This window comes from Pteronotus mesoamericanus, unplaced genomic scaffold (genome assembly GCF_021234165.1).
Source record: "Pteronotus mesoamericanus isolate MK-2021 breed Mesoamerican mustached bat unplaced genomic scaffold, CSHL_Meso_final scaffold_128, whole genome shotgun sequence".
NCBI classification, from domain to species: Eukaryota; Metazoa; Chordata; class Mammalia; order Chiroptera; family Mormoopidae; genus Pteronotus; species Pteronotus mesoamericanus.
In genome coordinates this window covers 2,490,173-2,513,236 of record NW_026555305.1, presented here as the reverse complement: position 1 = coordinate 2,513,236, position 23,064 = coordinate 2,490,173, and the positions used below count along the sequence as shown (strand labels likewise).

General features: G+C 62.2%; 3 protein-coding genes across 4 annotated transcripts; 2 read left to right on the top strand and 1 right to left on the bottom strand.

Annotated features, from left to right (window-relative positions):
- Positions 1 to 187: 187 nt before the first annotated feature.
- On the bottom strand, positions 188 to 5,488 carry CUNH19orf85 (chromosome unknown C19orf85 homolog). Its single transcript, XM_054588148.1, has 2 exons — positions 5,316 to 5,488; positions 188 to 644 (listed from the first exon to the last, which is right to left on the bottom strand). The coding sequence occupies exons 1-2, from the start codon at positions 5,486 to 5,488 to the stop codon at positions 188 to 190; spliced, it is 630 nt and encodes a 209-aa protein (XP_054444123.1).
- An 8,798-nt stretch (positions 5,489 to 14,286) lies between these two features.
- On the top strand, positions 14,287 to 19,953 carry ZNF628 (zinc finger protein 628). Its single transcript, XM_054588147.1, has 3 exons — positions 14,287 to 14,341; positions 14,427 to 14,498; positions 16,739 to 19,953. Exons 1-3 carry the CDS (start codon positions 14,287 to 14,289, stop codon positions 19,870 to 19,872), a joined length of 3,261 nt encoding a protein of 1,086 aa, XP_054444122.1. The 3' UTR covers positions 19,873 to 19,953.
- A 721-nt stretch (positions 19,954 to 20,674) lies between these two features.
- Positions 20,675 to 22,837, top strand: NAT14 (N-acetyltransferase 14 (putative)). Of its 2 annotated transcripts, none has more exons than XM_054588198.1 (3): positions 20,675 to 20,736; positions 21,113 to 21,220; positions 21,867 to 22,837. In XM_054588198.1, the coding sequence occupies exons 2-3, from the start codon at positions 21,149 to 21,151 to the stop codon at positions 22,413 to 22,415; spliced, it is 621 nt and encodes a 206-aa protein (XP_054444173.1). In that variant the 5' UTR covers positions 20,675 to 20,736; positions 21,113 to 21,148; the 3' UTR covers positions 22,416 to 22,837. The 2 variants fall into 2 exon arrangements, with proteins under 2 accessions (XP_054444173.1, XP_054444172.1); XM_054588197.1 differs by lacking the exon at positions 20,675 to 20,736 and adding an exon at positions 20,771 to 20,864.
- The last annotated feature ends 227 nt before the right edge of the window (positions 22,838 to 23,064 follow it).

The following is a 23,064-nucleotide window of genomic DNA, read 5'->3' as shown; positions in this document are numbered from 1 at the left end:
GAGGGGGCCTGCATGGAGGAGGCAGCGGTGAGGCTCTCGTCTCAGGTGGGAGTATGGGCTTGGGTCATTTTCGCAGAAGTTGCCAGGACAGGAGTGGAAGGGGACTCCTGGCAGAAGGCGGGGGTTAGAGAGCTGTCATGGGGGTGCCTCTGGTTTGTCCAGGCCTGAGCTGGGCTGGGATTGGGTGTCATGGGAAGCAGGTTCCCCAGCCCTCGGGGATCCCCTGAGAATGGTGGGCACAAGGCGTCTCCCTCCTGCCCCCCCAGCCCTCCTCAGGAGCCAGGAGCTCTTCCCCTTCCCCCAGGGCATGCAGCGTCAGGGGCAGAGGGCCACAGGGATGTTGGGTCTGCCTGAGGCCTGGCCGGCCTGCGGCATCATGGGGCAGGTCATACAGCCCTGAGGGAGGTTCTGGGGTGAGCGCGATGTCATCAAAGAGGTCCAGGGGGGAGGCGTCCAGTGCAGCGAGGCTCAGGCTGGGGCCTGCATGGGCTGCCTCGGCGGGGGCCACAGCATGGGCCACCCCCAGGAAGGGGGATGGAGGTGGCTGGGCTGGTCTTGGGGGCGAAGGTCTCTGGGGAGGAGCCTCCTGGGACAGGATGGACAGGGCCAGGCGCTGGGTGGCGGCCTCGATCTTGGCAAACTGCCTGTGGAGAGATGGGCATCAGCTGGGCGACCGCGAGGGAGTCTCCTCCTGTCTTTCATCTGAGAAGCGGTCTGTTTCCTCACGCCCTCCTCCGTTTCCTTTTCGATGCTAGGTCCCCTGCCCCGTTCCCATTTTCTTGAGCCTGACCATTCTATTTGTGCACTGTGTACATTTTTGACATTTAGATTTGTTATGACCACGTTCCAACATATGAAGCAAAAAAAAAAAAAAGTCTTAAGGAAAGGGTGCCTTTACAAAGTAATTTCAGCCCGGACTGGGGTGGCTCAGTGGGTTGGGCATCATCCTGCTAACCAAAAGGTCACAGGTTCGATTCCTGGTCAGGGCACAGCCGTGGGTTGTGGGCCAAATTCCTGGTTGGAGGTGTGCGAGAGGCAACTGATGTTTCTCTCTCTCTCCCTCCTTTCTCCTCTCTCTGAAAATAAATAAATAAAAAAATTTTTAAAAAGGAATTTCATGCAAATGTGCACGAAAAAGTGCTCTGGGCTAGCAGTGCGTCTGTAACAGTAGTGCCTATGGGTTCCGCTTCCTCTTAGCTCTTGAATCTGCTCACCTGTGAGCATCTCCATCCACCCCCAGCCGGAGTCTCCGGCTCCTCCCCCCTGGATGGCTGCGCTGGTCTCCCCTCAGTAACAACACTGATGGGTCTCACCAGTCGTGATGGGCTGAATCGTGACCCTCCTGAGATTTACACATTGACGCCCTAACCCCCAGTACTTCAGAATGTGGTTGCATTTGGACATAGGGTTTTCAAAGACGCGATTAAGTTAAGATGATGTTATTAGGGTGGTTCCTAACCTGATAGCACTGGCGTTAGGACACACAGGGAGAACCGTGTGTGGACACAGGGACAAGTCAGCCGTCTACCCCTGCCCACCCCTTGATCCCAGGCCTCCAGAATGGCGCGAAAGCAAGTCTCCGTTGTTCAAGCCGCCCGGTCTGTGGTGTTCACAGAAGTTCTGGCAAAGTAACGTCCGAGCATAATGTGAGCAAAAGTGGCGAGACTCACAGTTAGTAGCCACGTGGCCCTACTGATCGCAAGTTCAGAAGCTGGTTAAGCCGCTGGACGGTGTGGGCAGTCGGAGGGCGGCTGGTGGGAAGGAGCTGCAATGGGCCCAGGGGCAGGGAACGCTCTGTCCCTGGGTCCGAGGGTTGGTCACATTAATGAAAACATACCTGATACTGTATAACTCTGTTTATAGGAAATGTCCAGAATAGGCAAATTCCTGGAGACAGAGAGCAAATTAATGTTTGCCAGGTGCTGGGGGAGGGGAATGGGAAAGGTCTGATAATGAGAGCAGCAGCTCCCCTGGGGGTCATAAGAATGTTCTGGAACTGGATGGAGGTGATGGTCGCAAAACATTGTGAATGGACACAACGCCACCGAATCGTTCCCTCGGAACGGTTAAAGTGGAGAATGTTATGTTTTGCGTGTTTTACCACGAGAAAAAGAAATATGTATACCTGGCTCGTAAGTAAATTAGCGAGAGCTGCAACTCTGACATGGTCTTTGGTGCCAAGGAGGGGAGTTACGCGCTCTGGGTGCCCCGAGGAAAACGGGGAGAAATGGGAGCTCGCGTTAAGTGAGAAAGACAGGGAGAGAGAGAGAACGAGAAAGGCAGAGCTGGAGCTCGGGCTAGAGCCAGAGATGGAGGGTGAGAACGAGAGGGAAGGTTCGCAACCTTCTACGCTCTACAGGGCCCCCGACTTCAACAAACTGAGCGTAGTGACATTAGGGCGGATGAGTCATGACGTTTGCAATTCGCTCTACACTATTTTTAAAACACAGATGAAGGAAGAATGCTAAGGCATGAGGGACATCAGAGGCTAAGTGATGGTACGGAGTGGGCATCAGGTTTGGGGTTCTCAGCAGGACACCTGGAGGGCTGGTGAGAGGGCTGGTGAGAACGCAGGGTCCCAGACCCCCAAGTATCTGCTTCTGCAGGCCTGGGGGTCTAAAGGTTTTATTTATTTACTTTTAGAGAGGGGAAGAGAGGGAGAAAGAGAGGGAGAGGAACATCAATGTGTGGTTGCATTTTGCACACCCCCTGCTGGGGACCTGGCCCGCAACCCAGGCGTGCGCCCTACACTGGGAATCAAACCGACGGCCCTTTGGTTCACAGGCCGGCGCTCGATCCACTGAGCCACACCAGCCAGGGCTGAGAGTCTGCATTTCTACCACGATCCGATCCGAGGAGATGCCGAGACGTCATGCTGCTGGTCTGGGACCACCCTTGAGAACCACTGCAGCAGACAACTGCCTTGACTTTTCTGTAGTTTTGAAATGCTTCACAAGAAAGTGTCAAAAATCCATACGCAGGGGTGGGAGGGGTCTCCAGCGGGAGCCAGCCCCAGGGGAACCTGGAGGGAAGACGAGGCCGTGGCTGGGAGGCGCTGAGGAGAACTTGCTTCACAACCTGGATTTCTGACCAGGCTCAGCTGGACGCCGAGGGGACTGGGCGCCACGCTGCCCCCAAGGCTGCCGGTGGGTGGGCTGGATCCCCGGGGAGAGCCAGGCTCAGGAGGCGGGGATGGCTGGGGTGGTGCGGCAGAGAAGTGAGCCCAGGGAGCACGGGGCGTGAGTGGGCGGGAGACCGGGAACCTGGGCGGGGCGGGGGCGGGGGCGGGGCCGAACGGGCTGGGGTAGGGAGCCCTGATGGGCGCCAAGGATGGCAGAGGCCCTGGAGCAGCTGCTGAGGAGGCCGAAGAGGAGTTAGAAGGCCCCCTTTGGGGAGACACGTGCTTTCCTCTTCCGCGGTGGGTGTGAGCACTTCGGGTGTGGCCGGCGCTGGGCAGCCCGGTGGAAGCAGGTTGTCGTGCCGGGGCAAGGGTTAGACAGGACCAGGCTCCCCCATGTTCACAGCTGGTTCTTAGACCTCCCGGGGCGAGGCCCTGGGCTGGATGGGAGGACTACCTACTTGCAGAAAAGCAAGTCCTTGAGCGAGGCACTTTACCTCTCTGCGCCTCGCTTTTGTCAGTCAAAAATGAGGATTACTACCTGCTCCGTAGGGTTGCTGTGGGGGGTTAATGGTTCTTACCCCTTGTGAGCGACCATTACAACTGAATACCAAAGCGCTCAGAACGCTGCCCGACACACACTGTCAGATGAGTGATAGCCACTGTAACTGTCATTATGATCGCTGATATCCTCATCGTCACCACGGTCACCACCGTCACGTCCCTGAGGGGCTGTCCCCGGGCCGGACTGCAGGCCGGACTGCGGAGCCTGAACTGGGACTGCCTGGGGCTGCCCCGGGCAGGTGGCCAAACCTCTCAGCCTTCCTGTCTGGAGGGATAAACACAGAACCTGCCGAGCAGGTTCGCTGGGAACTTTAAGTAACACCTAGGCTGGGGCCTTAGCGCAGAGTACTTGGCCTGTAGCCAGGGCTCAGACCGGGGTTACTCCTGCAGGGGAGGGGAGACTCTGCGGGAATGGCCCTGCTCAGCAAAGGGAACAGCCGGGCAAAGGCCCCCAGACCGAATGACGGCAGCGGGGAGCCCTGGGAGGCCCTTGAGCAGGAGAGGGGTCAGACGGGGCATGGGAGTTAGAAAGGCCTATCGGGAGCAGCCAGTTTCTTGCTGCCTCCAGAAAGACCCACGGTCGGACCGTGCCTCCGCGCCCCAAGCCCCCACCCTGGTCAGAGCTGCCACTGCGCCTCGCTTGGTCTCTCCTTTCCGCCCCTGTCCCCGTACAGCCTGTCCTCCACCCAGCAGCCAGAGGGATCTTTCAGATCCCCCCACAGCTCTGCTCAGAGCCCGGGTCCCTCCGGGGACGCAGGAGGTCTCCAGCCCAGTCCCCGATTCTCCTGGACCCCAGTTCCCTTCTCCTTTTGCTTCCCTCGGCCACACGGGCCTTCTCCGGGATGTCCTGCATCAGGGCCTTTGCACCCGCTGGGCCCTGCCTGCGACGCCCTCCCCTCTGCCACCTGCGGGCCATGCCCCACGCCGCCCCCCCCCCCCCCGCCAGCCTCTGTGCCCGCATCACCTCAGCGCCGCCTCTCCCCTCCCCCCCACCTCACCGAAAATGCCAGCCCTCCCCGCACCCCTCCGCAGCACTTACCGCCCCCTGGCACACCATATAATTTTAAAAATCGAAGTAAAATTCACATGACTTAAAATGAGCCATTTTGAAGCACACAGTTTGGTGTGCAATTTCATATATTCACCGCCATGCAACCGCCGCCTCTGATCAGTTCGAGTTTCTCGTCACCCCGAAAGGAAAGCCACCCCCCACTAACAATCGCTCCCACCGCCTCCCCAGCCCCTGCCAACCGCGGACCTGCTGCCTGCGCCTGTGTGCTTGCCTTTCTGGGCCTTTCAGACACGGGAGCCGCCATCCGTGACCTTTTGTGTCTGTCTTCTTTCCCTCAGTATCATGTTGTCAAGGTTCATCCACATTGTCACACCCTGTGTATCATTTACTGCCCGGCTCCCCCACGGGACACGCGTCCAGGAAGGCGAGGAGTGTGCTCGGCTTTGTTCCCCGCTCGGTCTCCTGGGGGCCCGGCACACCGTCGGCGCTTAATACATGCATGCTGTGCGTTGATTGCATCCAGCCCTGGGGGCCACTTCTCTCAGTTCTGTCTGGGCCCCATCTCCCCCAGATCCAGGGCCCGTCACCGCTCCATCCCCTTCCGCCCCATTCCCCCCTCACCTGCAGATCTGGTTGTGAAGGAACCTCCTGTGGTTGGGCCTCCTTTTGGGGGGCCGGGTCCGCCGGGGGTGCAGAGTGCGTAGCACGTGGGCAGCTGCCCCGCTCACAAAAGCACACAGCTCGCGGGGGCTGGGCTCCGAGACCGCAGGGGCTGTGGGGGCCCCGGGGTGCATGGCCTGGGTGATCTGGGGGTGACCTTCCCCTCTATTCGTGCTGGTCAGAAAGCGCCCCCCGAAATCTGTGAGGAGGGGCAGCCAGGACTGGGGGCTCAGGGCTGCAGAGCAGAACAAGGAGGGATGGCCTTAGGGAGGAGCGGGTGACTTGGGACAGGAGGGGGCGCAGGGCCCCGGAAATTAGGACCCGGAGTCCTTCCTGTGCCCTCCTGGATCCTACATCCCAGGAGCTGGACTCTGGGGTTTGAGGGGCGATGCTAGGGTGGGGGGCTGATATAGGAAGGCACGGTAGGCAGGGGAGGGGGCTTTCTGTGTGCCCCCCCTCATGGGCCCAATTAGCACATAGTTGGCTCTGGGATATGGGGCAGGGTGGCGTGGGTGGGGAGTCAGAGAAAAGCGCCTGGAGATTGCCAATTAGGGTGACAAAGGCCTCGTCAGGGAGGGGGGGCCAGGAGCGGAGTCAACTGCTGCGGTTAGTGTCGAGGACCCTTAATTGGAGGAGGGGGGCCGAGGGGGGCTTGGGTGCAGGCTCGGAGGGAGGGGAGACAGCGCAGGAGCCTCTGCTGTGCAGCAGACACCCCTCAGCGGCCCACCCACCTCCGTGCACTGCGGTGCCCTCCTGCCTCCCTCGGCTGCAGGGCCAGCGTCCTGGGGACACTGAGGCTTGGGGAGGGGCTCACTGTGCTCAAGGCCTCCAGCCAGCTGGAGGAATTGGCTTCTGGGGGTTTGATCTGCAAACTCTGCATTTCCCACCCAAGTGCAGCCAGTGAGCAGGGGAGAAGGGAGGGGCACCTGCGGACCAGGCTGCTACTGGGGAAGGGGGGCGCGACGTCGGGGGCTGTTTGGGGTGCAGCCTGGCTGTGGCGGGAGGGGAGGAAAGAACAGGGGCACCGGTTCCCCCCCAGGCATTTTGCGGAGGGACTCTGGGGCCCCGAGCATTTGGGGAGGAGAAAATGAGTGCCTGGGGCTGGCAGGCTGGGGACCCGGCTGCTGGGGCTTGGAGGGGAGTGGGGTCCTCTCGTCTCTGGGCAGGGTGGCCTGGTGGGAAGGAGCGTGTCAGCGTGGCTCCAAGGGGACCGCGGCAGGAGGTGCATGTGTGTCCCATGGCTGTTGTAACGCAGGACCGCGAACTGAGTGGCTTAAAAGCATGCTCACTGCCCCAGCCGGTGTGGCTCGGTGGATCGAGTGCCGGCCTGTGAACCAGAGGGTTCCATTCCCTGCCAGGGCACAGGCCTGGGTTGCAGGCCTGGTCCCCAGCAGGGGGCGCTTGAGAGGCAACCACACACTGATGTTTCCCTCCCTCTCTTTCTCCTTCCACTCCGCTCTGTAAAAATAATAAGTAAAATCTTTTTAATTAATTTATTTTTTTAGCATGCTCATTAATTCTCTCGCAGTTCTGGAGGTCCAGGGTCCAAGGTGGCTCTTATGGGCTAAAGTCGAGGCGTTTCTTCTGGAGGCTCCAAGGGCAGAATCCATGCATGCCCTTGCGTCTTCCAGCTTCTAGAGGTGCCCCCATTTCTTGGCTTGTGGCCCTTCCTCTGCCTTCAAAGTGTGTCATCCCAACCTCTGCTTCTGTTGTCCCATGTCCTCCGGACTCGGAACCTCCTGCCTCCCTCTTAGGAGGATGACACCTGAGGCCCGCGGCAAACCAGCATCATCTCCTCCACTCAAGATCCTTAACTCAATATCATCTGCAGAGCCCGCTTTCCTTGTAAGGTAACAGAGTCACGTGTCCTGTGGGTTAGAGCCAGCGTCCTCGGGGGCTGTTTTTCAGCCACCACAGGAGGGCAGAGGGGGCCTCAGAGACAGCTCCTTCTGGGGTCCCCTCAAGTCTGTGTTCCCTGGGCCAGCGGTTGCAGCTGCTGAGGCTGGACCTGGGGCTACCCCGGCGCCCCCAGCATCTGCAGAGAGAGGCACAGAACAGTGAGGACGCTTCCCTGGGGCCCCCAGCGCCCAGGCAACTCGCTGGGGTCCCCATCCCCGGGACACAGACTGTCCCGTGTTCTGCAGGGGAAACCGATGTCAGCGCGGGAACCCGCGGTCACCCAAGGCCACAGCCGGCAAAGCAGCGATGTCACCCACGTGGGGAAAAAGAGGAGGGACATGAAGGATTTCTAAAAGCCCTTATAGTCATTAACTATTAAAGGGTGATATTTCTAAGTATCCTCACTAGAAATATCCTTTTCTTCTTCCGCAAACGATACCCTGATAAAATTAGCAGCAGCCCATTATGAAAGACTATGGGAGGAAACCGCCTCTGGCGGGGAAGAGAGAAGGAAACGAGAGCCTCCAGATGTGAATGCGCCGTCACCACACCACAACGTGGAATGTGATGAAATTTAAAAAGTTTATCCCGGCCCCACTACCTGGACACTCCGCCGTCCGAAGCAAGCAAGCCTCGCGGCCGCGGTGCCGAAGCTGGGATGCGAAGCTGGCGCGTGGGAAGCTGCGGCTCCGCGCCGGCGCGCGCTCACACAGCGAGGCGCTTGTGGCACAGGGCGGGCGCGAGTCCGGTCAGCCGAGGCCCCGGGACCGCGCCCTGGTGGGCCCGCAGCCGCGCGGTCAGGGCCAGCGCCCTGTTGGCAGCCCGGCGCCGCCAGCAGGCGGCCAGCGACGTCACCAGAAGTCCAGTTTGCGGTGAGGGAGGGTGTGCGAGCCGCGAAGTGCAGTGAGGTCAGCGGCTGTAGGTTGACCAGATGCCCAGGGTCACCGTCCGTTCCCCGGCCCCACCTGTGTGCCAGGTAACCTCGGAGGACGGGCAGCCGTGGGCACAGGCTGGGGCCTTGGTGTGTCATGCCGCGGGGTCAGAGGCCTCAGGGGCTTAGCCGGTCGAGGGTCTCCAGTGCCCTCACTCCCGGCCTTTGCTGGAGGGAGTGGACGCCCTGGTCTGCGGAGGGTTGGAGGTCAAGCCCTGAGGACAGGCCGGAGGTGGCCGCCATGTGGCTCCAGGGCGGGCTCGCATCCGCCGCAGGAGCCAAGGGCGGCCTCTGCGGGCGGCTCTGCGTCCCTGCCAGGCCAGGCCTGGAACCCACCCAGGGCCCCGGCCCTGCAGGCTCTGACCCGGGGCGCTCCACCAGGGGGCGCCAACACCCCGGGCTGGCGCCGCGCGGCACTTGAGGCCCTGCTCCGGTCGCCGGGATTGTTAAGAATCATCCACAGCTGCGCCCACCCTCATCTGGTGTTCGTGGCGGACCTGCCCCTGCGGGGAGTGGAAGGTGTTCATTGACAGTCTCCCTTCCCCTCTCCCAGTCCCTGCAACGGGCAGGGCATTTAGTCATTCAGCAAACATTTATGGAGCACCTACTGGGTGCGGAGATGGAGGGGTGCAGCTGTGAGTAAGACAAGTCCCATCCGTCCCCTCAGGAGGCCGCACAAGGAAATCCCAGCGGGGGATGTGCTGAGACTGCGCAGCAGGTTGGAGGCTGGAGGGGGGAGAGGTGCTGCTCCAAACGGAGAAGCCCCCTCCGAGGAGGTGACAATTGTCCTGCAACCTGAGTGGGAGACATGGCAGCCAGGAGCCCCCCAGGCAGAGGGCACAGTGGGTGCAAAGGCCTGGAGGCAGGAGCAGGCTTGACTGGAGTGCGAGAGAGAGCCATGGGACAAGGCGGGTCAGAGTGAAGAGGGGCCAGACCCACAGGGCTTCGTAGGCCAGGTAGGAGTTGGGTTAGGAGCGAAGGGGAGCCGTGGAGGGTGTGGGGCAGAGGTAGTGCCCAGACCTTACGGCCCTGCCCCCGGCCTCCTTTAGAGGCCTCACTGCACCTGGAATGGGAGACCCCCACCCTTACAGCCCCCTCCAGTCTGGGGAGCGGGAGCGGGGAGCTGAGGCGTCAGGACCCGTCAGCCACCCAGACGAGGCTCGTCCCTTCCTGCCTCCATCCTGCTCGTCTGCTGCTTCTCTCAGTCCTAGACTGACTCCGTTTTCCTTAAAATGTATGGTAAATATTTACAGATGGCAGCTTCCTGTTGTCCCCAACTCAGAACTCAGAGGGGCCAACCCAGCCATGTTTTTTCCATCCCGTTTCTTTCGAGACAGAACGGACTGTATTTTAGAGATAAGGTCTTTAAAGAGGTCGCTGAGGTAAGATGAGGATATTAGGGTGGGACCTGGCCCAGTGTGTGTGTCTGTGTCCTAACTTTAAGAAGAGAGTAGGACACAGACGCACACAGCGGGAGGGACGGCCGTGTGAGGACACAAAGACGCCGCCGCCCACATGCCAAGGAGAGAGGCTTCCGCGGGAAGCAACCCTGCTGCGCTGTGACCTGGGACTTCCAGCCTCCAGAAGTGAGAGGAAATACATTTCTGTCATGAAGGACCCCCAGGCTGTGGCGCTGGGTTCTGGCCGCCTGAGCAGACTCGCACAGGAAGTGTGCTAGTTATTCTGCGTAACAAACGGCCACACGTCCAATGGCTTCAAAAACAGACACCTTTTCTCACAGTTCCTGTGGGTCAGGGCCCCAGACCCCAAGGCCGAGCTGGGCCCTCCGTTCAGGGCCTCAGGGGTGTATCCAGCTGTCGGATGGGGCTGTGGCCTCCCCTGGAGCCAGGGCCCCCGCCCAAGGTCACGTGGCACAACTCACATCCGGGCACCTTGGAACCCATGGAGCCTGTGTCCTCAAGGCCAGCAGGAGAGTCGCTGAGGCTTCTCACCTCTGCCCTCTAGACCTAGCTTTAAGGAGCTCACCTGATTAGACCAGGCCCACCCGGGAAGTGTTCCTGTATCTGCCAGGGTTCTCCAGAGATACATCTACATAGACACAGATACATGTCTGTGTCTACGTTTATCCACTTCTAGAGAGAGAGGAGTTACATGCATTACTTTCCGTCTATAAAGAGATCTGTTGTAAAGAACTGGCTCATGTGATTATGGAGAAATCCTGTGAGGGGTCCCAAGACCCGGGACAGCCAGCGGTGTCCTTCCAAGGCCTGAGAACCACAGAACCCACGGTCTAGTTTCCGGTCCGGGTCTGAAAGCCTGGGCACCAAGGGCAGGAAAAGATCCACGTCCCCGCTCTCCGGGGCAGGCAGAGAGCGAATCCAGCCACCCGCCCATCTCTTTGCTGTATTCAGGCTCTCGAGGGGTGGATGAGGCCCCCCCCACAATGGCTCTTCCCTCAGTCCAATGATTCAAATGCTGACCTCTTCCGAGAATACCCTCATTGACACCCCCAGAAATCATGTTAACTGGGAATGTGGCCGTCCTGCTGCCCTGTCAAGGGGACACATAAAATGAACCATTACATTCCTTATTGATCAACTCAAGGCCAGCTGAGTGGGAGCCTTCACTGCACCTGCCAAGATCCCTTCCCCTGTGTCCTGTGACGGAACCTGCTGCGGGGGAACGGCCACCTAAAGCAAAGGCACTCGTTATACCAGGCCACAGCCCGTTGGGAGCATCACAGAAGGTGGCGGCCAGTCTTGGGGAGGGGTTTGGTGTGTATCTGTCTGTGCCCACATCTTTGTACTTAAAACAGAGGGATCCGTGTTCCCGGGGGAATGACTCCTGCGGGAGTTGTCGGGCTGGGGGAAGCATCCTCCCCGGCTCCAGGCTGTGGGCAGCTCCATGGCTCCTGCCCATGCACATGAGACTCACCACAGAAGCCTCGGATGGGGGCTGGCTCTGGAGTCTGATACTCTCCCACTGACATCACTTCCTGGTTATAGGAAGTTGCACCACTTCCTGGCTCTGTGCCTGGCGGAGAGACCTCAGAGGGCCTTTCTTTACCTCAGTGAACTGGGAACCACACCCTTCCCAGGCAGCTCCAGCTGGGGCACCCCATGGGAACCCCCAAGATGTCAGAAAGGAACACCCTTAGCCTGTGGGGGGTCGGGCCAGCCCCCTGGCTCCACTCCTTTTTTTTTTTTTTTTAAATTTTTTTTTATTTTTAGAGAGGGAAAGGGAAGGAAAAAGAGAGGGAGAGAAATATCAGTCTGTGGTTGCCTCTCATGTGCCCCCTACTGGGGACCTGGCCTGCGACCCAGGCCTGTGCTCTGACTGGGATCAAACCCGCAACCCTTTGGTTTGCAGGTGGGTGCTCAATCCACTGAACTATGCCAGCCAGGGCTCCCTGCCCATTCTTGCTTCAAATACATCCTCTTGTGTGAAAAGGGATATTTTATTTTTATTTATTTATTTTTTTGTTTGTGGTTTTATTTTTTATTTCTATTGATTTTAGAGAGAGAAAGAGAGAGAGAGGAACATCAGTTTGTTTGACTCATTCAAGCATTCATCGGTTGATTCTCGTTTGTGCCTTGACCGATGATCGAACCCACAGCCTTGGCGTATCAGGACAATGCTGTGACCACCTGAGCTACCCAGCCAGAGTCTAAGGATATTTTATTTTTAGTCTCTGGTTCTAGATTTTCTGTCTTTCCCCCAGATACTTCCTCTGGGCATACCTCTCGCTCCAGCCACCTAATTCCTGCTTCTCCAGCGACCACAGGCTGTGACCTCACCAAGGCGACAGAGTGGCCAAAACCAGAATCAAATGTCTGCCACAGAGGGTAGGGAGGTGGGGTGGGGGTTCAAGTACCTAGGGGCCAGGGGCATGCGTGGGACATACCCCCCAGCCCCCGCCGTGATCAAAGAGGCAGGGCGCACAATCTGGTCCTGGCCGGGCCCCCTTGGAGCTGGACTATCCCAGAAGCTGGGGGCACATCGCCTGTGCAGGGCAGGACGTGGGTAAGAAAGCTGGCCTGACAAAGGCCTAACAAGGGCAGGCGCCGGGACTCTCTCTCTGACCTCCCCCGTAACACCTGAGGCAAGCAGGTAAACGGGAGCTGGCCAGAGCTCTTTTTACTACTGTGCGGTCCCCAGGGCCTGAGGCAGAGGGTCGGTGGGGGCTCTGTACCTCTGGGCCACCCCTGCCCAGAGCCCACTGGGCAGCACATTCCGCATCCGCAGCCCCAAGGCGTGAGCTCCTCCCTCTTTCTGGGAGCCAAGGTGAGGGGGCGGGGCCTGGTGTGTTTGGCAGCCTCAGATGCAGGAAGGGTCCGCCCTCGGGTGGCAGGGGTCGAGCTCCCAGCACTATCCCTGGAGCTGCTACTCTCCTGTCTTGCCCTCTTCACCCCTCTGTAGCTCAGGCGCCCCTCTCAGGGCCTCTGATAGCCTCCTTTCAGGTGGGGGAGGTAGAAGCTGAAGGGAAAGGGATGCTGCGGCTGAGCTGGCAGCCAAGGGTATTACAGGCCACCCATTCACAGGGCCTTCATAAAAGCCACGTGGGGACAGGTCCCAATCAGCTCAGGTCAGGACTGGGCTCCAGCCTGCCTGTGGGCCTTGGGGCACTGTACCGGATGGAGGCTGTAAAAATGCACTCACTCTGAGGCCGGAGAGAGTCAGGAAGGAGGACACTCCAGAGGTGCCCCAAGGCTGAGATAGAGAACACGGAGGAAGGGCGGAGGCCCTGTTCTAAGACCGGTAGTTTTTGCATCTGGAAAAGCATGAAATCCTAGTGGATCAGGAATGCACCTGCGCAGATGCTACCTGACCCCTGCCTCATTATAATAACATTATAATAAATTAGCATTGTGGGACCCCCTTCCCAGTAGCCAATCAAGGAAATCGTGGGAAACCCACCCTAAGGAATAAAAGCCCTCTCGCGCCTGAATTCAGGGCTGCTGCTGCTGTTCAGCTCTGCTCTGCTCTGCTCAGCTCAGCTCAGCTCAGCTCAGAGTTGGCCTGCTCCCATGTTCTGTGTGGCTTAATCTGCTTTCTCTCGCTTTCTGCTATGAACTCTGTGTGTTTGGTTCAATTTTTTGTCCGCGATCACCAAGAACCTGGGTACCTGCGCCCCCTCTGGTGACAATTCTGCAAAGAGTACTGCCTGCTTCTGACGAGGCCCCTTGCTGGTTGTTGGGGACACTTGGGTAGCAAAGACTGACCTGCCCCTGCCATTGTGGAACGCAGATGAGAGCCCGTGAGCATGCACTGGGACCCCACCTAGCATCAGGGCTCTCTAGTAGCAGTTGGGAAGGGGACGGGCTAGGAGTAGGAGGGCGTTCTGGTCTGAGAAACAGTACGTGAGGTGGCCCTCTGGCTAAGGGGGAAGGGCCCGAAGCAGTTGTGGTCATCAGGGGACATGTGGCCACGTCTGGAGACAGCTGTTATTAGGTGCGGGTCGGATGGGGGAGGCAGACAGAGAGGGGATGCTATTGGCCTGCGTGCAGGCCAGGGGTGCTGCCGACCACCGTACAACGCAGAGGACGCCCCCACAGCAAAGTCTGATCCAGCCCAAATGTCAAAAGTCCCATCGTCGAGAAACCCTGTGTTACATGCCTCGCAGAAAAGTGTGGCTGGGCTGGAAGGCCGAGGCCGGCGGGGTCTGTGTGGGGAGTAGGGAGAAGGCTTGGAGGGCCAGAGCTCTGGGCAGCCAGCCCTTTGCTCTGCAGGGCCCGGGTTCCCGCACCACCGCACGCGTGCACACTGAAGGAGGCCCGGAACGGCGAGCACGTGCGACCTCTGAGGGAGGCAATCCCTATTCTGGTTTCAGGACTGGGAAAGGGAGCTCCAGGCCCTGGGTGTGGGACCAGGCCATGAGTGACTGCACCCCTGGTGGGTGAGGCCCGCTCCAACCGCACCGCCGAGGAGGGTGTCTACCACAGACGAGAAAGACTCAGTCCTAACAAAGGAGAACCCGCATCCAGACCCGGCTTTTCAAGGCCCGGGGCTGACCCCGACGACCGCCAGCGGGCGGGGTCCGGGGAGAACTACGATTCCCAGAATGCCTCGCGCCCTGGAAGCCCGGGAAGCGCCGCAGCGGCCAGAGACCAATGGGGGCGGGGCTTCGGCGCACGTGGCGTCATGATGCACCGACGGCGACGTCGGGGTTTGTGTGCGCGAGTGGCGGCTGATAAAGGTTGGGTGCCTCGCGCCGGGGGCCGTTGGGAGGGAGCGCGCCCCCGCCCCCCTCCCCGGCCCCCCCTCCTGCATTGCCGCCGCAGGAGCCCAGCCTTCCCGTCGGCCCCTGCGGGAAGGACCTGGGTCTCCGTTCGTTCCCCGGGTCGGGGCCGCAGGTGAGAGACCGGAGGGGTGGGGTGGGGGGAGGGACCGGAGGGCGGAGACGTTGGGGAAGCGGCGAGAGTGAAACCGGAAGGGATGCCTTAAAGGGAAGGGCGCTACTTCACCTCCGACTTTTATCGGCCCGGCCGGCTCCGCCCTCTTAAAGGGCAATGGACTGTTTTTAGAGGGGCGGGGTAGGTCCGGCAGTGTACAGGAGCTTCCTGCTTTCAACCCTACTAAGAATGGATTATCTCTTTAAATGCTTGTGACAGTGTGTCAGACACCGACGGGAAAAACTTCTGAACCCAGATGGCTCCAAAGCAGCTCCTGGTTTAGCTCAACGAAGGTGGAGATGGGGGTGCAGCAGGAGCACCCTCTTAAAGGGGAAGTCGGGCTTGATGGAAGGGTGTGGTCCGGCCTTTTGGAAGGGGCGCTCTTTATTGGAATAGGATGTGTCCCGGCTCTTCCAGAGCCGGGTGTCTCTCGTTTAAGGCATACCCAGCCTTCTGAAAGGCACGTGCAGCTTCCTGGGATCATTGTCTCTTCAAAGGACTTGTTTACATTTTAAAGGGGACCGCTGGTCGCTTTACAGGGAATTTTATGACCTGTCCAAAGGGGATGCCCAGACTTTGTTCAGTCAGGCTACGTTTACTGAGTACTCACTATGTGCCAGGAGTTATTCTAGACGCTAGGATGCAACCCTGAATAAAATGTCGCTGGACTCTAGTGGGTAGGGACCAGGGATGCTGATAAGCACCCTACAGTGCCTGGTACAGCCCCCTGGACACTGGTCCAGCCCCGATTATAAAGCAGGTTAGAAGGTGATAAATACTGTGGAAAAAGCACTGAGTCCATGAGTGGAGTTGGGGGAGGAGGCCCTGAAGCCAGGTCTGAGACGGGAAGGAGTAGGTATTGACAGCAGCTTTGAGTTGCTTTGGTGCAAAGGGCTGTATTTGGTGCAAAGAAACGAGGCTGTAGCTGGAGGGGGAGGTGGGCTGAATTTTTTTTTTTTTTTTAAGATGGGAGACACAGCTTGTGGGTACACTGATAGGAGGGGTCCAGGAGATGAGGAACATTGCAGTAGGGGAGAATGTAGGGTCCATGGGCCATAGGCAAGCAGCGGGGAGGGGATAGTGCGGGATTCTCAGCTTCAGCACCAGTGGCGTTTGGACCCATCGCTCCTTGCTGTGGGGCGCTGACTGGGGCACGGCAGGCTGTGGAGCAGCATCCCTGCCTCCCTCCACTAGAGGAGGCTCCAGTGGACAACCTCACAACCAGAACAGTCTCAAGATATTGTCCAATGTCCCCTGGGTCCAGTGTGCTTTGGTCGGGGGGGTCTCCCTTGCCTCACTGAGAACCATTGGTATAGAAGTTGAAACATGGTAATGTTCTTTTCTGTTTGCTTTTACTTTTTCAGTGCTGAGATCAATGGCAGGGTCACCTGGGGAGAGCAGGAGGGGAAAGGAGAGGGGAGTGAGGGAAAAAGAAACATGTGGGCATCCTCTGGGGCGGGCAGTGGGCAGTGAGTGGACCAAGCAGTGCAGACAGGCGGGGTGGGCTGGGGGCCGGGGCCTGGTGGGGGCGGGGTTGGGGGGAGGCCTGCAGCCCACCGGAGCAAATGCAAAGGGATGCGGAAGCCCCGCTGTTTCCGGCCACCCGCAGCCCTTATGCTGGGCGGGGAAGTGAGGAATCTGGGTGGGGGTGGAGTGCGTGGCGCCGGCAGGGCCAGGTCAGTGGGCCGGAGACCTAGAGGAGTCTGGGGAATTTTGGTCAGGGTACCACGAAGGAGCGGTCGAGCAGGGTGGGCGGTGGTGGGGAGTGAAGCTCACGGGGCTTCGTTTACAGTGAAGGTACTGAGGGTCCTGCAGGGGGCTCGGGTGTTGAGGCAGGCGAGGATGAGTCTTTTCAGTGAGAGGGGTCATGGGTCTGAAGCCGGGGTGCTGGGGAGACCCTGGCCTGCCTCCAGGACAGGCCATCCTCAGAGCACAGCCTTCTCAGGCCCGTCCAGCCTCCTGGAGGGGATGGCAGACCTCCTGAGGCTGGCAACCCACTTGCCCCAATTTGCTGGAGGCCCTGCGTCCTGCGGCTCCGCGGGCCGGGGCCTTGGTCCCGAGGGAGGCCGCCGCAGTGGCCGCCGGCAGGGGAGGAGCCCCTGCCTCTGGAAGGGCAGCGTGCCGGTGAGGGGTGAGATGGCTCCACGCGTGAGTTGGGGGGGGCTCCACGCTCCCTTGACCCGGAATTCCACTCCCCCCAGGTGTGATGGTCGGCCCCCACGCTGACATGGCGCCGGCCTCCACCGAGGAGGGCGCAGGGGAGAAGCCCGGCCCCGCGGCCCCGGCCCCGGCGGCCCAGTACGAGTGCGGGGAGTGCGGCAAGTCCTTCCGCTGGTCCTCCCGGCTCCTGCACCACCAGCGCACACACACGGGCGAGCGGCCCTACAAGTGCCCGGACTGCCCCAAAGCCTTCAAGGGCTCGTCCGCCCTGCTGTACCACCAGCGGGGCCACACCGGCGAGCGGCCCTACCAGTGTTCCGACTGCCCCAAGGCCTTCAAGCGCTCCTCGCTGCTGCAGATCCACCGCAGCGTGCACACCGGCGTGCGGGCCTTCACCTGTGGCCAGTGCGGCCTGGCCTTCAAGTGGTCGTCGCACTACCAGTACCACCTGCGCCAGCACACGGGCGAGCGGCCCTACCCATGTCCCGACTGCCCCAAGGCCTTCAAGAACTCCTCCAGCCTGCGGCGCCACCGCCACGTGCACACGGGCGAGCGGCCCTACACCTGCGGCGCCTGCGGCAAGAGCTTCACGCAGAGCACCAACCTGCGGCAGCACCAGCGCGTGCACACGGGCGAGCGGCCCTTCCGCTGCCCGCTCTGCCCCAAGACCTTCACGCACTCCTCCAACCTGCTGCTGCATCAGCGCACCCATGGCGCCACCCCCGCCGCCGCCCCTGTGCCCCCGCAGCCGCGGGAGCCGGCCAAGGTCTTCACTGACCCCTACCTGCAGCCGCACATGCCCTCCCCTAGCCCGCCGGCCCCCCCTCCGCCGGCGCCCCCGCCCATGGTGCCTGAGCTCTTCCTGGCGGCGGCTGAGACGACGGTGGAGCTGGTGTACCGCTGCGACGGCTGCGAGCTGGGCTTCGGCAGTGAGGAACTGCTGTTGGAGCACCAGCCCTGCCCAGGGCCCGAGGCGGTGGCTGCCCCCCGGGACGCGCCCCCGGAGACCCCCAAGACCGCCCCGCCAGCTGCGGAGCCGCAGCCGCCGCCTGCCACCGCCACCCCCAGTTTCCCCTGCCTTCCCTGCGGGAAGTCCTTCCGGACGGTGGCCGGACTCTCCCGCCACCAGCACAGCCACGGGGCAGCCAGCGGGCAGGCATTCCGCTGTGGCAGCTGCGACGGTGCCTTCCCACAGCTGGCCAGTCTCCTGGCGCATCAGCAGTGTCACGTGGAGGAGGCGGCGGCCGGGCGCCCACCCCCGCAGGCCGAGGCCGCGGAGGTTACCTGCCCGCAGGAGCCGCTGGCCCCCGCGGCGCCAGCCCCACAGCCGCCTGCGCCGGCACCTGCGCCCGCCTCCACCGAGCGGCCCTACAAGTGCGGCGAGTGCGGCAAGGCCTTCAAGGGCTCGTCCGGGCTGCGCTACCACCTACGGGACCACACAGGGGAGCGACCCTACCAGTGTGGCGAGTGCGGCAAGGCCTTCAAGCGCTCCTCGCTGCTGGCCATCCACCAGCGCGTGCACACGGGCCTGCGGGCCTTCACCTGCGGCCAGTGCGGCCAGACCTTCAAGTGGTCCTCGCACTACCAGTACCACCTGCGGCTGCACACAGGCGAGCGGCCCTACGCCTGCGGAGAGTGCGGCAAGGCCTTCCGCAACACGTCGTGTCTGCGGCGCCACCGCCACGTGCACACGGGCGAGCGGCCGCACGCCTGCGGCGTCTGCGGCAAGAGTTTTGCGCAGACGTCCAACCTGCGGCAGCACCAGCGCGTGCACACAGGCGAGCGGCCCTTCCGCTGCCCGCTCTGCCCCAAGACTTTCACACACTCCTCCAACCTGCTGCTGCATCAGCGCACCCACTCAGCCGAACGCCCCTTCGCCTGCCCCATCTGCGGGCGCAGCTTCGTCATGGCGGCCTACCTGCAGCGGCACCTGAGGACGCACACCCCGGCCGCCCCCGCCGCCCCGGCCAGCGGCCCCCCGCCTCCTGCCCCGCTGGCTGCCGCCCCAGCCCCAGCAGCCACCCAAGATGTCCACGTGCTCCCCCACCTCCAGGCGACACTATCCCTAGAGGTGGCAGGGGGCCCAGCCCAGGCCCCGCCCCTGGGCCCAGCAGCCCCCAACTCCCAGACGTTCCTCCTGGTGCAGACCGCCCAGGGCCTCCAGCTCATCCCCAGCAGTGTGCAGTCCCCGCCGCCCCCGCCGCCCCCCGCCCCCGCGAAGCTCATTCTGTTGCCCTCCAGTACTGGTGGTGGGGGCGGCCGGGCAAAGCAGGGCCTGCGGGCAGTGGGGAAAACGGGGCCGGGGCCTGGGGTAGTCTGGCTGCCGGGTCCTGGGGGGCTGGGGGTGCAGGGAGGAGGCAACACAGGGGCCAGTGGGGCAGGGCAGAGCCTTATCCTTCTGCAGAATGTGGGGGGTGGGGAGGCGGGGCCGCCGGAAGTGAGTGGGGTCCAGCTCCAGCCCCTCCGGCCAACCCCAGAAGTGGCCACAGTCCAGCTGCAGCCGGCACAGGAAGTAACCACAGTCCAGCTGCAGCCGGCACAGGAAGTGACCACGGTCCAGCTCCAGCCCGCTCAGGAGGTGACCACAGTCCAGCTCCAGCCTGTGGCTGGCCAGCTGTCTAACCCCAGTGGGGGGGCGGTGACCACTGAGGCCCCCAACCTGCTGGTGGTTCAGAGTGAGGCACCCGAGGAATTGCTGGCGGGCTCTGGCCCCGGGGAGCCGGGCGAGGGCGAGGCCACCACTGGTGTGGTCCAGGATGTGCTCTTTGAGACGCTGCAGACGGACGAGGGATTGCAGAGCGTCCTGGTGCTGAGTGGGGCGGATGGGGAGCAGACCCAGCTCTGCGTGCAGGAGGTGGAGACCCTCCCCTCAGGGCTGGCCGAGCCGCCCGCCCCCGGGCCGCCAGGACAGAAACTGCTCATCATCCGCAGTGCCCCGGCCACCGAGCTTCTGGAGAACAGCAGTGTCGGGGGCGGTGCCGCCACCCTGCAGCTGCTGGCCCCGCCGGCAGCCAGCCCAGCCTCTGCCCCTGCCGGCGTCCCCGCGGCTCCCACCTCCCAGATGGTACAAGTGGTCCCCGCAGGAGCTGTGCCTGGGGGCATGGCCTCGCAGGGCCTTCCCTCCATCCAGATTGTCCAGACTCTGCCCGCGGTCCAGCTGGTGCACACTTTTTGAGTAGAGCCGCTGGTACCTCTCCCTGCCCCACACAGAGACCCTGACTTGACTCACTCCTGCCTGGGCCGGAGCGCTGCAGGTAGGGCTTGCTAATAAAGGCCAGAATCTCCTCTCCTATGTTTTGTTTTATTGGGAGGTGTGGAGGCTTATCTCTTGCCGCCGGACTCGCAGGTGACTTGCTCTGCGTCTTGAGGCCAGCCACTTCTACACGGGGTTCTGTATACCCTTAAAAAGGGGATGCACTAGTCACTGGAACGGGGAGGCCGAGGAATCTAGAATGCAGGCTTGCCACTTGTTCGCTCTAAGTCACCCACACCGCCCCTCATCTGAAAAGTGGGTGGGAGGAATGCTTGTCCCGAAGGTCACTGAGCACGGGTGGGCTGGGGCGGAAGTCCCTAGGGTGGGCGAGTTTGGGAGCCCTTGGGGCTCATGATGGTGACGCAGTCCGGCTTGAGCACGTGCGCCAATGAGAATGATTTGCTCCCATCCTCGCCCCCGCCTCCACGCCCAGGTTGCTTAGCAACCAGTGAACGTCGGGAAACGAGCGTGAACGCCCCCTCCTCGGGCCAGTAAGGACCACTCGCCGCCCCCACCCCACCGGCATCTGCCCGGTAGTCCGACAAGTCCCTTTTCTCCGTCGTTCCTTCAGCCACTACCCCATCCCCGCAGGGTCTCCGAGCCCTACGCAGCCCACCCCCGCCAGGAAGTTTAGCAACGGTTGCTAAGGCCTAGTGTGGGTATCGCCCCGCCCCCAGCGTGCGCGAGTATGACGTCACTTCCGTCGGCGACCCCTTCCCAACCCTGCCCCCCCAGCACGCACACACCTTGTCAAAGGGGCAGAGCGACGCGCAGGGGTGCTAGGAGGTCCTTGTCCTGCGGCGATTGTGGGAGAGGGGCGTGGGGAGCGCGGTCCATCCCCTGGCCGTTGCGTGGGATGTTCCCTGTCCCCAGGGCAGCCCTGAAGCCTGGGAGGGAGCATCGCGTTGCCAGGTGTTGGCGTCCGCACGGGTTTTAGGGGTAGATCGCTGAACACCCGGGGGTGGGGTGGGGGGCCGGATCCCGGGAGACGTTAGGAAAGTCGCCGGGTGGAGGAGGGCGCCTGTCCTGCCTCGGCCCTCGCTTGGGGGGCCCCGAGCGTCCTCAGTGCCCTCATTTGGGACATGCTACTGCTGGCCTCTGCCCGTGGGGCGCTTGGGGACCAGAGGTGCATTCCTGATGCTGACCTGCTTGTTTTCACCAGGTGCACGCTCGCTCCCTTGGGGGCACCGGGGCTGCCATGGCCCCCAGCCACCTGTCGGTGCGGGAGATGAGGGAAGATGAGAAGCCCCTGGTGCTGGAGATGCTGAAGGTGAGGGCCGCGGGGGGCACCTTGGGGGCTGCCTGGTGAGCGGCCTCGCCGCGGCCTGAGCCCGCCCAGAGAGCCCTGGCGAAGCAGCTTTCCCTCTGAGCCACTTCTGGCCTGGCCCCTTCTCCCTCTAGTGCCTCCTTCCTTGTCTCAGCGTAGGACGGGTTGTGGGGGACACCGCCTCCTGCCCCGCACGCTGCAGAGCAGAGCCGCAGGAGCCTGCGCCCTGTACCGAGTCCCCCCCCCCCCCCCCCGCCGCGCTCCCGGCTCCGCTCTTGCTGCCCAGGACATGCCCGTTTTCTGGCCTGGGGGCAGTGCCCCATCCCGGTCTGGCGTCATCCTCCCCTGGTGCCTCCCACCTGTCCCTCTCCTGAATCGGGTGACCCCAGAGCTCCTAAGTCACTCACTCACTCACTTTCTCTCTCTCAGTGCAAGGTGCCGGATGTGGCGTTGGCTGGGGCCTAGCGCAACCGTGGCGCCGGCTGCACCGGCTCTGCCGGCCTCTGCCACAGGCCCCGTCACAATGCCTGCCCTGCCTGGGTCCCTCCTGGACAGGGTCAGGCGCCTCTCCTAGTCCCGGGTGCCCACGGGGGCCCTAGTGGGCGGGGAGGCCAGGACCCCGGCTCTGAACTATCCTTCCTCCCCACAGGCTGGCGTGAAGGACACGGAGAACCGCGTGGCCCTCCACGCCCTGACACGGCCGCCCGCCCTGCTCCTCCTGGCAGCGGCCAGCAGCGGTCTGCGCTTTGTCCTGGCGTCCTTTGCTCTGGCCCTGCTCCTGCCCGTGTTCCTGGCCGTGGCGGCCATGAAGCTGGGCCTTCGGGCCCGGTGGGGCTCGCTGCCTCCTCCGGGCGGCCTGGGGGGGCCCTGGGTGGCGGTGTGTGGCTCAGGTGATGTGTGCGGGGTCCTGGCCCTGGCTCTGGGCTCCAGCGCTGGGGACGGGGCCCGGGTCACCCGCCTCTCAGTCTCCCGCTGGCACCGGCGGCAGGGCGTGGGCCGGCGGCTGCTGGCCTTCGCGGAGTCCCGGGTGCGCACCTGGGCAGGGGGCGCGGGGGAGCCCCGAGCCCGCCTCGTGGTCCCCGTGGCGGTGGCAGCCTGGGGCGTGGCAGGGATGTTGGAGGGGTGTGGCTACCAGGCAGAGGGGAGCTGGGGCTGCATGGGCTACACGCTGGTGAGGGAGTTCAGCAAGGACCTGTGACTCTGAGCTGAGCGCCTGTTATGTGCATGAGCGCCTACTGTGTCCGTGAGTGCCTACTGTGTGCAGGCACAGTCACATCCTCCCTGTGTGAATGCTCAGCGCCCCCGCCCCCCGGGGCCCAGAAACTCAGGCCTGCAGAGGGCAAGCGACCCGGCTGCAGTCTCAGGTCTGCCCGTAACGTGTGCACTTCTCGGAGGGGGCAGCCTGTCCACGCCCTGCCTCGGGTTTGTCTGCACTGGGGAATCTCTCCGGTCCGCCTCCCGGGCTGCAAAGTCTGCACCTTTTGTGCTCCCGGCCGAGGAGAGAGAGGCGGACAGAGGAGGGGAGGGTGAGCACGTTTGACACCCGCCACCCAAGGGTTAGGACTGGAGGCAGGGGTGCCCGGAGTGGGACGAGGCCCCTGCACATGGGGTGGGGTTTGATGCGGGCGCTGGAAGGGGATGGGTCTGGAGCCAGAGCGGGTGAGCGGAGCGTCGGGCGGCGGGGAGGTTTCTCAGAGCCGGGGCGAGCAGGGGCGCGTGCGGGGCTGCCCAGCAGCCCCTCCCTGGGGGAAGGGGGGCTGAGAGGGGCGGCTAGACCCGTCTGGTTTTTTACACCCGGTGGTTAATAAAGCCTGAAACTGCTCCGCGCCTGGCTCCCTCTCTCTGAT

Bases quoted from the DNA above. Each gene is read 5' to 3' on its own strand.
- CUNH19orf85 (XM_054588148.1), bottom strand. From the start codon at position 5,488: ATGCACCCCGGGGCCCCCACAGCCCCTGCGGTCTCGGAGCCCAGCCCC. The intron at 645-5,315 runs GTGAGGGGGGAA...ATCTCTCCACAG, and splicing joins CTTCACAACCAGATCTGCAG to GCAGTTTGCCAAGATCGAGG.
- NAT14 (XM_054588198.1), top strand. From the start codon at position 21,149: ATGGCCCCCAGCCACCTGTCGGTGCGGGAGATGAGGGAAGATGAGAAG. The intron at 21,221-21,866 runs GTGAGGGCCGCG...TCCTCCCCACAG, and splicing joins TGGTGCTGGAGATGCTGAAG to GCTGGCGTGAAGGACACGGA.
- ZNF628 (XM_054588147.1), top strand. From the start codon at position 14,287: ATGATGCACCGACGGCGACGTCGGGGTTTGTGTGCGCGAGTGGCGGCT. The intron at 14,342-14,426 runs GTTGGGTGCCTC...TTGCCGCCGCAG, and splicing joins GCGAGTGGCGGCTGATAAAG to GAGCCCAGCCTTCCCGTCGG. The intron at 14,499-16,738 runs GTGAGAGACCGG...CACTCCCCCCAG, and splicing joins TCCCCGGGTCGGGGCCGCAG to GTGTGATGGTCGGCCCCCAC.